Genomic DNA, 15,116 nt, shown 5'->3' with positions numbered 1-15,116 from the left:
TTAATTGGAAACATTGTTACTCCATTGCAAACGGCGGGGACGATCCTTAAATTTTCACTGTTCAAATCTCTCCTACAGATAGGCAGAAGCTACCATTTCTAGCTGGGTAATGCTGATAGGTGGCTCTACATTTGAAAAAATGGCACTGACTTAGGTCAGACTGAAAGAAAGCAAGAAAATGAATCCGCCTTATGTTCCTCAAACAGGACATAGTTAGCCGAAAAGAAAAACTAAAGCTATGGATTATTTTACGACGGCGCTAGCAATGTTAACTGAGAAAGTCCACATCTATTCCCGACGACAGATTACAGGGTAGCAGCAAGCTATATCAAAACTAGCATATATAGTACATTTATTTACAAAAAGGAAAGAGGCAAGGGTGAAAAGGTACAACGCAAAACCCCTACTAGCCATTAACTTACATGATTAACATGGTGTCCATAAACAAGCCCAGAGTTTACTTTGTACCAGACAAAAAGTTCAACCAAGGAGAGAAGAGAAAAGTTTTAGACTAGTAGCCAAAATAGCTCGGCTCTCTAATTTCCTGAAGCAAGCTGCCAATATCAGTCACCCTCAAGGGTTTGTACCTGCATGACGCCTCCAAAATCAGGGGATAACTCAATCCCCTTATTTTTTCGCACTTAAGATCACATGACCCTGGCCTTCTCACATCACAGAGCAGGCATTTGGGTTCTCGTCGCTGAAGAGCTGAGGTGGGTACTGGTAGCCGTAGCCGTATCCACTCGGGTGGTTGAATCTTGGGTAGTGCATATACAGGTTAGCCATGGCTGCAGGGTCCTTATCTTTCTCTTCGCCATCACCACCACTGCCATCATCCTTCTGTTTATCCGCTTCTTTCCCGTCTCCACCAGCATCTCCACCATCCTTCTTTTCCTCCTTGCCATCATCCTTCTTCTCCTCACCGCCTTCAGCTGCCTTCTTGTCATCTTTGGCGTTGCCATCACCACCATTCTCAGCTGCAACGGGCTCAGACTTGACAATAGCGGCGTGCTTGCCAGTGCGCCTATGCACATAATCAGCTAGCTTGGCCTCCTCGAACACACCCTTCACAGTGACTTGAGAAGCCTTCAGGTCTGCCTCTACAGATTGCACTCCTGCAGAACAACATGCAAATTATTTGGGGGATTACTTGACGTTGCCAGCATATTATACTGAAAGAACTGCTGGTGGACCATATACAAAAACAATTGCACTATTCTAATGTAAGAATATTTTTTTGTTTTTAAAAAATAGTGCTTCTTGTTGAACTAGTAAATCTGTTTGAAAATTTCGTGATATTTTTACTAGTAACCCATGTTAAGTGTAACTGTTAGTCGAACACAATATACAAGAGAAGAAAAACAGAGCATATCTCGTATCAAGCACAAATTGCAACAACAGTTATCAGGTATATACAAGGGAAGAAAAACAGAGCATATCTCGTATCAAGCACAAATTGCATCAACAGTTATCAGGTATATACAAGGGAAGAAAACAGAGCATATGTCATATCAAGCACAAATTGTAACAACAGTTATCATGTTTTCACAGGCAGGCTATCATCCTTGATTGGTGCAACATGATAGTATAATGTAACTTGCTAAATATAAAACACCATCCATCACAAAACAAGACTTTAGCGAACTAACAGAAAGCTACATTAGGATGGACCATATGAGGGAGATGTGGCAACAAATCTGTACCTTTCATCTTGAGGATCCTCTTCTTGATCACTTGCGCACAGGCCTCGCAATGCATATGCACCTTAAGCACCACAGCAAGCACCGTGGGCTTTGGTGCAAAACAAAACATCAATGTCTCAGTTCTAAATCATAGAAACAAAACCAATACAGAGTGGAAGCGAAATTGATGTTGCACCAAACTGGACGTAAAAATGTCAATGCCAGTATGTTGGAGAACTATCTAGGTAAGGATAACCACCTCCTCTTTCTTCTCCTCAGGTTTGGGGGGCTCAGGTTCTTCTTTTTTCTCCTCTTCCTTCTTCTCCTCCTTTGGCGGTGGCATTGGCGAGAGAAGCTCAACCTTGCGACCTGTCTTCTTCTGCACACGCTCCACCACCTTCATCGGGTCAGCAGCTGCCTTCTTCCCCTTCACAACAACCTTGTGTGCCTTCGAGTCTGCACTAACATCTTCCACACCTGCATGTCACAAGACCAGTGTTCAGGCTTGGACACTCAATTGATGAACTCACACTCACACATTTGTTAGAAAAGAAATACACAATTTTGGAACAACTAGACAAAGAACTGCTGCATATATATTTCAGATAAACTCATGAACTTTAGTTTCCAAGTTGAGAATACAATAATTGGTCAAATTTACCACAGATTCAGAATATTCACCACAATCTATCATCTGATGACAGACAGAGCAATTACATTTTTCTTAAAGCAACCTGAACATCCTTTGAATATATACTGCACAAAGAGGCATATACTGGAGGCAGTGGTTTCTGGTTTGCATTGTGGGATATCTGATTGGGCGCGTTTAAGGTTCCAGGGATCTGAATTGTTTCACCACTAACACAGGATACACGTGTGAGTCAGAGTGGTCTCCTACAGGCAAGCATTTGTTCACCAAACCTTTTCAAATGTAACTAAAACACCCACATTGCTTGGCTTAAAAATTGCTCAGGCTCAAGTACTCAAAATTTCGATTGCAAACTTTGAACTCTAAAGGTAAAATCATAAAAATCATCCGCAAACAAGTGACACCCATTTGCCGAATATGAAACATGATGCACAAGTGCAAAGAGAAAAAGGAGCAGCAGACCCAGAAAAAAAAAAGGCAAAATTTTCAAACTGGCACCTTGTGAAAGAGGCACATAAGCGTTCCTTTAAAGTGGTGCACCAAAGAAATACTTGTAACATTTGAAACGACCTGATGGACTACAAAAAGTACTGGAAGAACCCACTCCATAATTCAAAAAACGGAACCGGATTTCAAATAAAGCAAGGGCAAAACAACCCCAACCAGAAGAGTTGTGCAGATTTCAACATCATTTTCGTAACCATGGAAGAACCAAGCCAAAAGTGCAATGCCCTGTTACAAATTCGGAAAGGAAAAATCAATCCAACAAATAGTATACCAAGAACACCTCCCGTTCAAAAAAAAAACAAGAACACAACGGCACTATAGCACAACAGAGGAGAGAACAGCTAAATCCATTACCATCAAATCCCTTGAGGCTCTTCTTGACCTTGCGCGCACACCCCTCGCAGTGCATGAACACCCGCATCACCACCTCCTCCGGCGGCGGCGGAGGAGGAGGCGGGGCGTCCTCCTTCTTCTCCTCCCCTCCTCCCCCCTCGTCCTTCTTCTCCTCCGCCTCCTTGCCCTTGTCGGCCGGGGCCGCCGCCACCGCCTCCTTCGCCTTCTCCTGCACCAGCACACAATCAAAACCACACACATCAAGATCTCTCTCAGAGAGAGCCAGAGCATCGCGACCAAGCAGCCGCAGGCATTACCTCGCCCATGGCTCTCCTTCCTCTGCTCCGCCCGCTCTGCTCTGCTCTCAGCAACGCACTCGGTCAGTCGGTCACGCCTCTGGACTCTGGTGAAGTGGTGAGTGAGTGAGTGGTGGCTCCGGCTCTTGGGTTCTTGCGCCCGTTGGGGATGAGCTGTGGCCTGTGGGTAACTTTTGGATGGCCTGGGTTGTAACAGCTACCGCTACTTGTACCGCGCGCCGCAAGGTCCAGCAGCAAGCGGGGACGACGACGGTGCGGTGCGGCGGGTCAGTGGGGGTCAGGCCGGCCGGCCCGCACGGAAAATGCGTTGGAACTAATCACCTCTGTCCCTGTCTCATCTGCTAGTATTCTTTTATTTGTGGATTTGGTCCCTTTACTTTTCTTTTGGAGGAGAACTGGAAATGCGTGAGAGCAAGGACAGGTTTTTGCATCTGGGGCCAGGTCATGGCTAGAACAACAATTCTGTCTTTTTGTTGAATCACTGAGTTAAGTTGCCAGTCTATGTGGCATCTGCAATTTTAGAACGTTGCACAAAAATTACAGCTGATGAGTATTAATGTACTAACTAAATGCTATTTAACATGCCCCAAAATATACTCCTACAATATTCGCTTTACATACCATGAGAAAGACATGAATTTCTTCTTAATTAAACTAGGGGTCATGCAAAAATAACATGGAACTCCTAAAGTCCCAAAATGAGACTGCACTGCCCATTTTTTGTGAGTAGGCGCTGAAGTGTCGTTGGGCCATAGTTGTACTTCATTCGCTTTTTTTCAGTTTTACTAGGGTTTAGATATTTTTTGTAAATATTTTCATATGAAAAAGCTAAACTCCTATCTTGTACTCCCTCCGTTCCAGAATATAGCTACATTTAGCTATTTTCAGACAGATTAAGGGAGCAGATGAAAAGTCGAAATTGTCCTTAATCACGTGATGACAAGGGCGAATGCGGTATCAGGTGGAGGGGTATTTTGGACCAGTTGTTGATATTATCAGCTGTTGGAAGTCCAAACATAGTTATATTTGGAACAAACTTTGAATGCTAAACGTAGCTATATTCTGGATGGAGGGAGTATAGTGGTTTTGAGATTCCTTTTATTTACATTTCATAAGTGTGTTTATTTCACGAGTGCATTTGCGGCACACACGTGTTTGAGAAAAACCTTACTGAACACATCTTTTATATGCCGTAGTAGTATCAAAATTTTGATTCAATCAGCATAAATGACAAGACCACATAATTTGTTCAAACACATTATTGAGTCAGTTTAAACTCGATGGATTAGGTGCACTTCAGCCAGATGAAACCACCATATTCGCTTTTTTAAATAGCTTAAGTGTTTTAAAAAAACATGTATTAAAAGAACTTTATATTCGTAGAAAACAACCTATTAAACAAGATTTTTTACTGAACCAACGTAAATAGTAGAGTATTGATTAAAGTGCTTCTATTATGGATTTATGTCCAAATAAATCAACAAATTCTACAACATCAACAAATTTTTCAGAAAAAATATAGTTCACATTGTTGCATTAATGACAACTGACAAGTACTTCAACAAATACTACATAGTGAACAACAAAATCTTATTATGTCATCACATCACACCTTGGAAAGTCATGTTGTACCGGCACGCAACAGCCAACACCCAGTCGTCCAAATCATTGCCCATGACGACCTCCATCTTAGCATGAACAGCGAACTCTTATTATGCCTAACACCTCCTTCAGAAGTCATGTTCTACCAGCAAGATTTCTAGCCGCTCCTCAGTCGAAACACCAAGCAAGAGAATAGACCTCTCGCCCCCACATCGCTCCTCTTGGGCAGCTCGGGTGGAACCCGAGACCGGTGCCGCCACCCCTTCCAGTGCCGCCTCCTCTCCTCATCATCGCCCGAGTGGCCGCCGGAAGCCCGCGCGGCCGCAAGGAAGGTGATGGCGAGGCTCCACCACCCTCCTCTTCTACTTTCCTCCCCCCTAGCGCTCTCCTTGGTGGTGACCATTGCGGAGGTGGCGGTTGCCAGCCGGATCCACACCCCCGATCGCCGGATCCGCACCCTAGATCGTCGGATCTGCATCCCCAGGGCCTCGACGTGTCGGGGATTGCGCCGGCGGCGGCAGGCCCGGCTACGGCGGCCTCCTTCCATGCCGGCGGAGTTTCGACTGGGCCACGGCAGCGCCGGCGTCCACAGCCGCGCCTGCGGCTCGGCTATGGCAGCGTGCCCCGCCAGCGGCCTCCTTCCATGACCGGTGGAGCTTCAGCTAGGCCACGGCGGCGCCAACGTCTACGGCCGTGTTTGCGGCTCGGCTACGGCGGCGTCGATGGTCGGTGCGGGCGTGGCTGCGGCTCTGCCCAGCCGCGTCGACGCGTGCGGCCGGCGCGCGGGAATGGGTTGCGGCGGCACCCGCAGTGGCGTCACGGCCGGGCTGCATCGGGTCGGCTCCAAGGTGATGTGCAGCGGTGTGTCGGTGGTGCCGTGGTGGTGTGGCCGATAACGGTATGCTCAGGCGCATTCCAGCGTCGCTGTGGTGGTGTCGTTGGTTGCGACCGTGCGGAGGCTCACCAGCAGTGCCATGGTGGCGGGGCTGGTGGTGCCGGCCGTCTCTTTTCACCGTAGTGATGATGCGGGTGAAAACCCATCCCTCTTTGGGACGGCATCGATGGCGCCATTGACGTCATGTCCTTCCCAAAGGCGACATCGGGCATCTCTTTCGCAGGCCTTGGCTCCTATCTGGCTTCCATGTCAGATGAGGCGGGTGAAAACCCAACCCAGTTTGGGCTGGCATCGATGACATCTTCGACGTCTGACCGTCTTGAAGGCGATGTCAGGCACTTCCGGCAAGGCAGCTTGCTTCGGCGATGGTGGCTCCGAGAGGGTGCTTTCTTTCTTTTCCTTTCTTTCTCTCTCTTTTTTTATAAAAATAATCTCGTCCATGGCGTTGGTTGTATGGTGGCCTGTGTCGACGTCCCAATCCGACCGGGCAGAGTTCATGGAGGCTCGGGTCGATGTCCCAATCTGACCGAGCGGAATCTTCATTGAGGCTCGTGTCGATGTTCCAATCCGACCGGGCAGAGTTGAGAGAGACCCGGTTGATATCCCAATCCAACTGGCAGAGTTGAGTGTGAGTTGTGCGTTGGCGTAGTACGGCGTGGTTGATGTCCCAATCCAACCGGCCGGTGTTGTTTCTTTGTTGTTTGCCTGATCTAAGCTTAATCTTTTTTTAATATAATCGGCAACTCTCCTGCTTGACCTCCATGACCTCCATGGCAACCTCCTGCTTGCTGGTAAAAAAAATGTTCTACCAGCAAGCAGCGGCCAACATCCAGTCTTCCAAATCGTTGCCCATGACCTCCATCACATCCATAGCCGTCCCTGTCACTCCTCCCTCCTCTTTTACTGAAACTACCATGCCATACACCACTGAAACTGAGGAGGTGTTTGGATACAAGGTACTAAATTTTAAGGAGGGGTCACATCGGATGTTCGGACGCTAATTAGGAGGACTAAACATGAGCTAATTATAAAACTAACTGCAGAACCCCTATACTAATTCGCGAGACGAATCTATTAAGCCTAATTAATCCATCATTAGCAAATAGTTACTGTAGCACCATATTGTCAAATCATGGACTAATTAGCTTAATAGATTCATCTCACAAATTAGACTTCATCTGTGTAATTAGTTTTGTAATTAGATTATATTTAATACTTCTAATTAGCATCTAAACATTCGATGTGACATGCCCTAAAGTTTATAATGTTGCATCCAAACAGGCCCTGACATTTCTCTGATATTATCAGGTCTCTTCTTAGCTTCATCGATGAACAAGGCAGATATATGCTAATCAGTAAACATCATGGAATTTTACTTCCAATTTGTTGCACAATTTCCCCATCATAAACTACACCAATAGCACATAAGCTCCTGCCATGCATTTTCAGAATGAAAGAAACGATGGGAAAATTAAAAGACATAAAAAGAAGTAAGAACCCTTATAGAGTATTTATGTTATTAAAATCTACTCGCAATGCAAAACAAGGATCAGTCATATAAGATATTCGACTTAAAACACTCCTTTGTTTAGCATGTAACCTTAAGCAAAAAAAAATGCATGTTTCAGCTGCACTGCCATGACTCAATACGCACCTGAACCTTGAGGATCCAACACCAGCAAAAGCTCTTATCCACGCCTAGAGGATCCAACTTTGAGCACCTAGAAAGGAAAATTTGGGATCTTTTGAAAAATGAGAGGAAAGCATGCATAATTGAAGAGGAAAAAGACGTCGATGACATTCCAAGTATGCCGTCACAGGGCCAATGACGCCACCGTGTCACACTCCTACACTCCTTCGCCAGTCCAGATAGCAAACAAAACCAATATGAACATTTAAAATTATATTTTAGACCAATAAATTAATACAATAAGATAAACCAGTGTAATAAAATCTAGAAATCACACTATATGGAATATATCAACAGTCTAATAAGATTTAATATACTACATAGAACTAATATCAGCTAATTTTAACAAGCTCTGTAACAGGGGTACATAAATCTTAGTTCCTTTACGATTTGCACGTACGGGCAAATAAACAGCTATATACTTCCACTTTGCACTGGACCTAGAATATCACTTTATATGCAGTTGCGTGCAGATCTATGCTTTGTAATTCAATTTGGTATCCGGCCAAAACACTCAAGCTTCTTTCGACATTGTAATCACAAGTCCATCGAACTACGAAATTGGAGTAGAAAGTTGAGCAATTTATGCATGCATATTGCCTTTTCAAATGAACAGATAAGACTGTAAAGCATTCAGTCGAACAGCTTCTGTGCATAAACGTATGGTGTCAGCACCGTGCTCACCTTGATTATTGTCTCATGCTCTGCTTGGACGATTCATATGTAGGAGTACTTCATCTGCATGACATGGTCTCCTTTGCAGAATTGCAGATGCAGCCGCCAAGATTGCAAATCTGGTCCGGTCTTGAGATTTGGGAGGCCTAGGGCGAAGGGCTCTTTAATATAAAGATTATAATAAATATATATAACAAATATATATAAAATGTTACCAATAAATATTTAAATGTATCTAAAAGCAATATTCATATCAAATTATTTATACATATTAGCTTAAAAGTTTCTTCTAACATTCCTCGATGCAAAGTCACTTATGATAGGGTTGATGTCAATCTCATCCAACAATTTCTTCTCGATGCATAATATTACCAAACCATTTAACCTCTTCTAAGTCATTGTTGACCTCAAATACTTTAAAAAACTTCTTTCAGCCGATGCGACAGTCACAGGCACAGTAAATAAGAGTCGGTAAGCAATGGAGACATTAGGATAACAATTCACATCTCTGACATGCTCGAAAATCTCCATAGTAGACATTACGCCATCTGGCAAAGTGAATTTGATAATCTTTAATTCAGAAATAAGATCATATACCTCAACATCAGTGAACCATCAAAAGAAAAATTTTGCAAATTTAGTGCAACATTCTTCAAGTCCATTATCATTTAATGACTTCAAAGTGGTTGAGCTCAATAAAAATTTGAATATATCTTTAAACACCATGAGTTCTTCAAATCTGTTCTTCAAAGAAGTGATCGCCATATCAACCAAAATAAAAAAATATTTAACTTCAAAAGCCTTCTTAGCTTCAAGAATTTCTTCTTGGCAATTATTTTCATCAAGCTGTTTCTTCCTCGTAGCACGACGTTTTTCTGGAAATGATGCCTCTGCACCCATTTTCGTTGCAATACCTTTGGCGATGATCAGACTAAAAGAAAACTCCTCATTTCTGTAATTCTCAAAGTATTGCATTATACTTTGTATTTGCTTCAAAGTAGAGTCAATGCATATGGTTGACAATTGCAACTTTTGCTCACTTTATTTATAGCAAATAAAATATCATGCCAGATAACCATACCAAGTAGAAACTCAAAGCTGCCAAGTGCATCAAATAAAGTTTTTGCATCACTTTTATCCTTAGGTTCAATGTCAGAAGCATGACGTAACTCAGACAAACCAGATCTTAACTCAGTAGCTTGATATCTTATTGCAGTAACATTTTTGATTCGACTCTCCCAACGAGTATTGGACAATGATTTCATAGTTAAGCTAGGAACATGTTTAAGCAAAATATTCCACCTTTTCATAGAACCAGCAAATAATACATATATGCGTTGAACAATTCTAAAAAATGAAACAGCTTTCCCACAAGATCTTACCACATCACAAAGAGTAAGATTTAGACTATGGCACACACATGGCATATACAATGCTCTTAGATTGATATCAATTAACCATTTTTGTACCCCTTGGTGTTTTCCTTTCATATTAGAACCATTGTCATAGCCTTGACCCCTAATGTCACTAATATTTAGACTAAAGGACTCCATAGATTCAAGCCCCAAACCAGATGTGTCATCTACCTTCAAGAACCTAAAAAAGTACTCCTCAATTTTTATCTTGCCATCAGACAAATTAACACATCGAACTAATAAAGTTATTTGTTCTTGATGACTCACATTAGGGGTACAATCTAGGATAATGGAGAAATACTTAGCCTCTTTAACAACCTTTATGATAGAACTTGTGATATCAGAAGCCAAAAGAGATATCAATTCATTCTGAATTTTATGACTGAGATAATAATAATGAATTTCTTTGTTCTGAATACGTCTAAGGTGGTCTTGCATTACAAAGTCCAATTCTGCAATCATCTCAGCACAAACTAAGAAATTACCATTATTATCATTATAAAGCTGCTCACTACTTCCTCTAAAAGTCAAATTACGTTTACCAAGAAATTTCACAATGGTTATTATTCTTAACAAAACTTGCCTCAACCGTTCTTTCTCCTTTGTGATTTTCTGCTGCAATTCTTTGTCAATTGTTTTCTTTTTCCGCAATCTAGCTCTCAATTCCTTCCAACTGTTCATGTTACTAATATGCTTGACACTATTTTTATGTTCTCTAAACTTCTCACTGATATGCCTCCAATTTCTAAACCCATCACTTGCTAAGGAACTAGAACTCTTGCTAGTGCTAGACTTGAAGATCTGACAGCAGAAACAAAAAACTTTGTCAACATGCTTCGAATAAACTAACCATTTTCTATCATGTACCTCTCCATTGCTTAATTTTCTAGAACAATGAGCATATGAAAAATGTCTTGAGGCAGCATCTAGAGAAAATTCGATATTTTCTTCTCTTATAGACCCTTTCTTGACTAATATGTCTCTTGCTTTATTATCAAGATTATCCCGATTTCTTGTATCATAAATATATGAAGTGTAAACTAGTTGCTCATCAACACTAGTAGACTGTGCATGTGCACCTGATGCATTTACTGTGTTCTCAGAATAACTTACATTGTTATCATCGACGTTGATGTTAACATTTTCTTCCTGATTCCCATTAGTTGGTTCATCCACAACAACTATTGCCAACTCATCTGGATTCGTCAAAGTGCCCGTATTACTCTCAGGGTCCTGATTACTCTTGCAAAATTTATCCATAGCTCCTCTCTGTGATTCTATCAACTCATCCACACATCTTTTTTTTTCCTTTTCTTGTTACCTGATTCATATTTTCTAGACGACATGATATCCCACAATGCTGAAATTATTATATATATACAATAGTTATAAATCAGTTGAGATTAAATAACTTGTGATAGTGAATTAATAATAAATGGTATGGAGAATTGGGGAATTGGCGCACACAAGCGAATTGATGATCTCCTATCTGATCGCCGCGAGAGGAGAGTCCAGAATCCCTACTGAGTAGTGAGTACAACCTACGCAAGCGCCAACCGCAAGCAACAAGCCGAGAATCGACGGTCAGGAGACCTAATCTCATGATCTTCACGACCTCATAGGATCGGCAGGATAAACGAGAGGAGAGCGCTACCCTCATCTCTAGTTTCGGAGGAAACCCTCGAGAAAAACTCACGAATAAAAAACCCCATCTCTGTTTACAGAGGACACTGCCCAATATAAGTGCACGCAGGCACCTAGACTTTAGTCCGACTCCTACGCAAATACGTGACCCTACTGGTTTAGTCACCTGGGGTGGAGCCCCTGGGATTTGGGGCCTGGGGCGGCCATACACCCTACCCACCCACCCCCCAGGCCAGCCCTGTGCAAATTGGGCACTGTACCATTGCCTCCTCGAGCTGGGCATGCACCCGCGCACCGCATTGCTGTGCCCCACCTCACCGCGTTGCACCACGGCCTGGCTCTACTACCGATCCGTCGCACGCCACCGCAGCTTCGCTGCCACCTACTACGTTGCCTCTGTGTGGTCCAGCTCCTCCGGGGATCAGGTCATCGCCGCCCTGTCCGCACCCTCCGCCAAAAGATGAGGCCACCACCGCTGTCCTAGCAGGATTTTGCGCGGAGTTCGCCGCCTCCGGCTTCAATTGGAAGAGAGACGCTTGCGGGCCATGGGAGGGAGTGGTTACGGATTGGAGAAGCTGGGGAGGCTGGAGGGAATTGTTGAATTGGGGAAAGGGGGCTTCGTGAGGGGTGGTGGGTACTCACCATCTCACCAGACTCCAACGGGCGGCGGACTGGTTCTGGACAGCGGATGGCGGCGGTCCTGGATGGCTCCACTCGCCCACGAACGAGGGGATGCTGCAATGGGAAGGACGTCAGACGTTGCGGCCATCTGTGGTCGTCCACGTCTGTGATTGGCGGGGTGACTGGTGAGCCGCGGACGGCGTGTCTGGCGGGCGGGTATACAAGCGTCGCGGTGAGAAAAAAAATTAGTTTTTGGTAGGAACACTTTCTAGCTCCCGATTTTTATGGGTACGCACCTTATCCCACCTCCCTCAACTCTTACATGTGGGTCCATCATAAGGGGTAGGGTGGACTCGATCTGGATGAGAAAGATTTTCAATTGTTTTCGATCTGTGTCCTCTACGGTAAATTAATGCAATTTTTATTTGGAGCGCATGGTGCCCAACAAGTAACTTTGACCATCAACTGCATGAAAATATGTTTTAAAGAAAACAGTAAGTCCGTTTGACGTTTTCTATTTTAAAAATGATCTCTTTGATTTGTACATTGTTTATACGATTTGGAGAAATAGCCAATAGCTATGGCTATTTTTTAAAATGCCGATTATCCCATTTATTTGCATTCTGATAATAATTTACAAGACTCAAGTCGTAAGAGGTCCTCTAGTTTAGAAGTATGCCAAATATTACAACATACTCCAACATACTAGCTGCCTAATACTCCCTTCGTTCCTGATACTCCATCCGTTCTAAATTGTAGGTTGTTTTAACTTTTCTAGGTGTATAGTTTTCCATACATCTAGTTATATGCTATGTCTAGATGCATACAAATATTCATAAATTTAGAAAAACTAAAACGACCTACAATTTGGAATGGATGGATTATCTTCTTTTACAGATTCTTGCAGGGCCCTCTCAACCGCTGCTAATACTACGACTACACTCAAATCGAACGACAAGTCAGAAAGAAAGCGTAAAGAAAGGGCTCCTAGATGACGGAAAAGTGAGAGCAATTCTTTTTACTACTTCTGGGTTGCCTGCACAAATAGTTAATGTTGTGACGGCAAGGTCGGTGAAGTGTCACCGAAGGCGACGCTTTGTGTAGTTCGAGAAGTTAATGTGGAGTAGTTTATTTCTGTCAGTGACAAATTCTTTCACCGACCAATGTTTCTTTCTTTGTTTGGATACCCTGCATGATTTTGCAATGGAGCCTAGGCACTGCGAGGGGTTGGTGTGGTCACAAATGCCTGCTCGATCGTCTGTTCTTGTACGGCTGTACTTGTGCCCAATTTCTGCCCGGCGTTCAATCTTAAAATTTCAGTAGACAAAACTGAATAGAGCCGTTGTCATTGTCAAAACATTTCGGTTCTCTACCATGGCTTGGCTTTACTTGATGGAAAATTATATGCCAGAAGTTCAAATAGAGTTATGGTTTTAAAATATCGATAATCCCTCCATCTCAAAATAAATGTTCTTTTTAAAAAATTAGTGTACCTTTATAATCATTTTCTAGTTGGCTTTGATATTCAAGCTGGCTTACTAATTTCTGGACCCATTTAATTGTCCATGCACATGCACATGATTAAGTAAGCACACTCGTTCAGAAGGAGCTTGTTTCAAATGAGCTTGAGAGGTGCCAAAATTAATGTGTGGGTCCATTTAAACTGGTCAAAAATCTACAAACGCATTCTTTTTTGGAACAAATATTCTAAACAATAATATTTCAGTAGAAGTGGACAGGTAGAAAGCAGCTTATTATATTGGTAAAAAGGAATTTAGAACTAGTATAGATGGGCATTAAAAACAGTATAAAAAAGGGCGTCCGTCCAACCATTGGTATAAAACAGCCTAGTAGGCCTCTTTCCTTTTTCTTAAAAATGCTGATATATTTGTATTTCTATTCTTGAAGCAATTATCTGCTTATTCAATCCTCTCAATAAGAAAACAATTATCAATAATTTTAAAGTTTTTCAAGTTGAATGAACCAATTATTTTAGTAAAAACAATTTTATAGTATACAATCTTATAGGTTCAGATGATGCAGTATTAAAAAAAATGTTCAAAGGTGCGCCATGGAAGAAATCCTATGCGTAAGTTAGAATGATCGGTGATATATGGGACTACATTTATCTTCTCATAACATGCTTCTTTTTCTTTAAAAAAAATATATTTTTCATCCCTCAAATATTGTAAAAGTGTGACATTAATCCTTCATATTTTATTTGGTATAAATCAACCCCTTAACTAACTAACCTGGTGCATTTATCATCCCATCTTAGTTAACAATGATTTTAGTATTATATAACATCGATATATTATATTGAAAATTTCTATACAAAGTTGCAATTAAGGAACGCGGGCTGATGTCTCACTAGTTGTTATCCAAAAGGTGGGGGGAGCACTTGGACCCATGCCTTTTGCTTCATCCGTGGACTATGGTCCAGCCACGTCAACATGTGTCAGCCGACATGCACCACATGGTGCCCTTCCGTAGCTCACAAGTTCTGTCACCCGGAATCCATCCATCTAACCGAGGTCGTCCAAATCTCCGTAACAACGCGCACACGAGAACGAACATCTCAAGGCGATTAGCTCCTGACGCAGAGGATGTTGGGATTTGGATATTTTTAACCTCCGGCGCAGCTTATTCTAACCACTGACCCAGTGACCACCGTGCGTGCATGATTACAAAAAGATCGGTGCGCACGCACGTAGTGGTAACAGTACAGTGTAGTAACGTGAGCTTGCACGTCTACAGAGAATGTTGTTGTATCATCACGGCACAGACTTATATGACTAGTTTTTTTTTGAAAATATGACTTATATGACTAGTTAGATGTCGAGAAATGTTCGTATTTTTTTTTCAAAATTATAGAAATGTTCATATACGAAAATGTGGCTACACACATGCTTTCTGCTGGCATGCTGTAGGCGACCGTTCTCTCTTTCAAGAGAGTCAGACACGTGCATTAGGTGATCGGTAACTGAAAAGTGAAATGTGTCGCGAGATAAAAGGTGAAAGGCGGAATGGAACGAAACAAGGGAGAGCCATCAGCTTTTATCTCGTCTTGCATGGATTGAGGAGCT

General features: G+C 42.6%; 1 protein-coding gene across 1 annotated transcript; it reads right to left on the bottom strand.

The window, feature by feature from the left end:
- Positions 1-268: 268 nt before the first annotated feature.
- On the bottom strand, positions 269-3,683 carry LOC101778972 (heavy metal-associated isoprenylated plant protein 7). Its single transcript, XM_004952504.4, has 5 exons — positions 3,489-3,683; positions 3,193-3,400; positions 1,942-2,159; positions 1,704-1,791; positions 269-1,115 (listed from the first exon to the last, which is right to left on the bottom strand). The coding sequence occupies exons 1-5, from the start codon at positions 3,495-3,497 to the stop codon at positions 667-669; spliced, it is 972 nt and encodes a 323-aa protein (XP_004952561.1). The 5' UTR covers positions 3,498-3,683; the 3' UTR covers positions 269-666.
- Between the last annotated feature and the right edge of the window lie 11,433 nt (positions 3,684-15,116).

Source organism: Setaria italica, chromosome I (genome assembly GCF_000263155.2).
Source record: "Setaria italica strain Yugu1 chromosome I, Setaria_italica_v2.0, whole genome shotgun sequence".
Taxonomy (NCBI): Eukaryota; Viridiplantae; Streptophyta; class Magnoliopsida; order Poales; family Poaceae; genus Setaria; species Setaria italica.
This window is presented reverse-complemented; position numbering and strand designations above follow the sequence as displayed.

What these genes read in the sequence shown, in the direction of transcription:
- LOC101778972 (XM_004952504.4), bottom strand. An exon ending in GAGCCTCAAGGGATTTGATG is followed by an intron (nt 2,160 to 3,192) that starts GTAATGGATTTA and finishes TGTGACATGCAG; the next exon opens with GTGTGGAAGATGTTAGTGCA. An exon ending in GAGGATCCTCAAGATGAAAG is followed by an intron (nt 1,116 to 1,703) that starts GTACAGATTTGT and finishes GTTGTTCTGCAG; the next exon opens with GAGTGCAATCTGTAGAGGCA.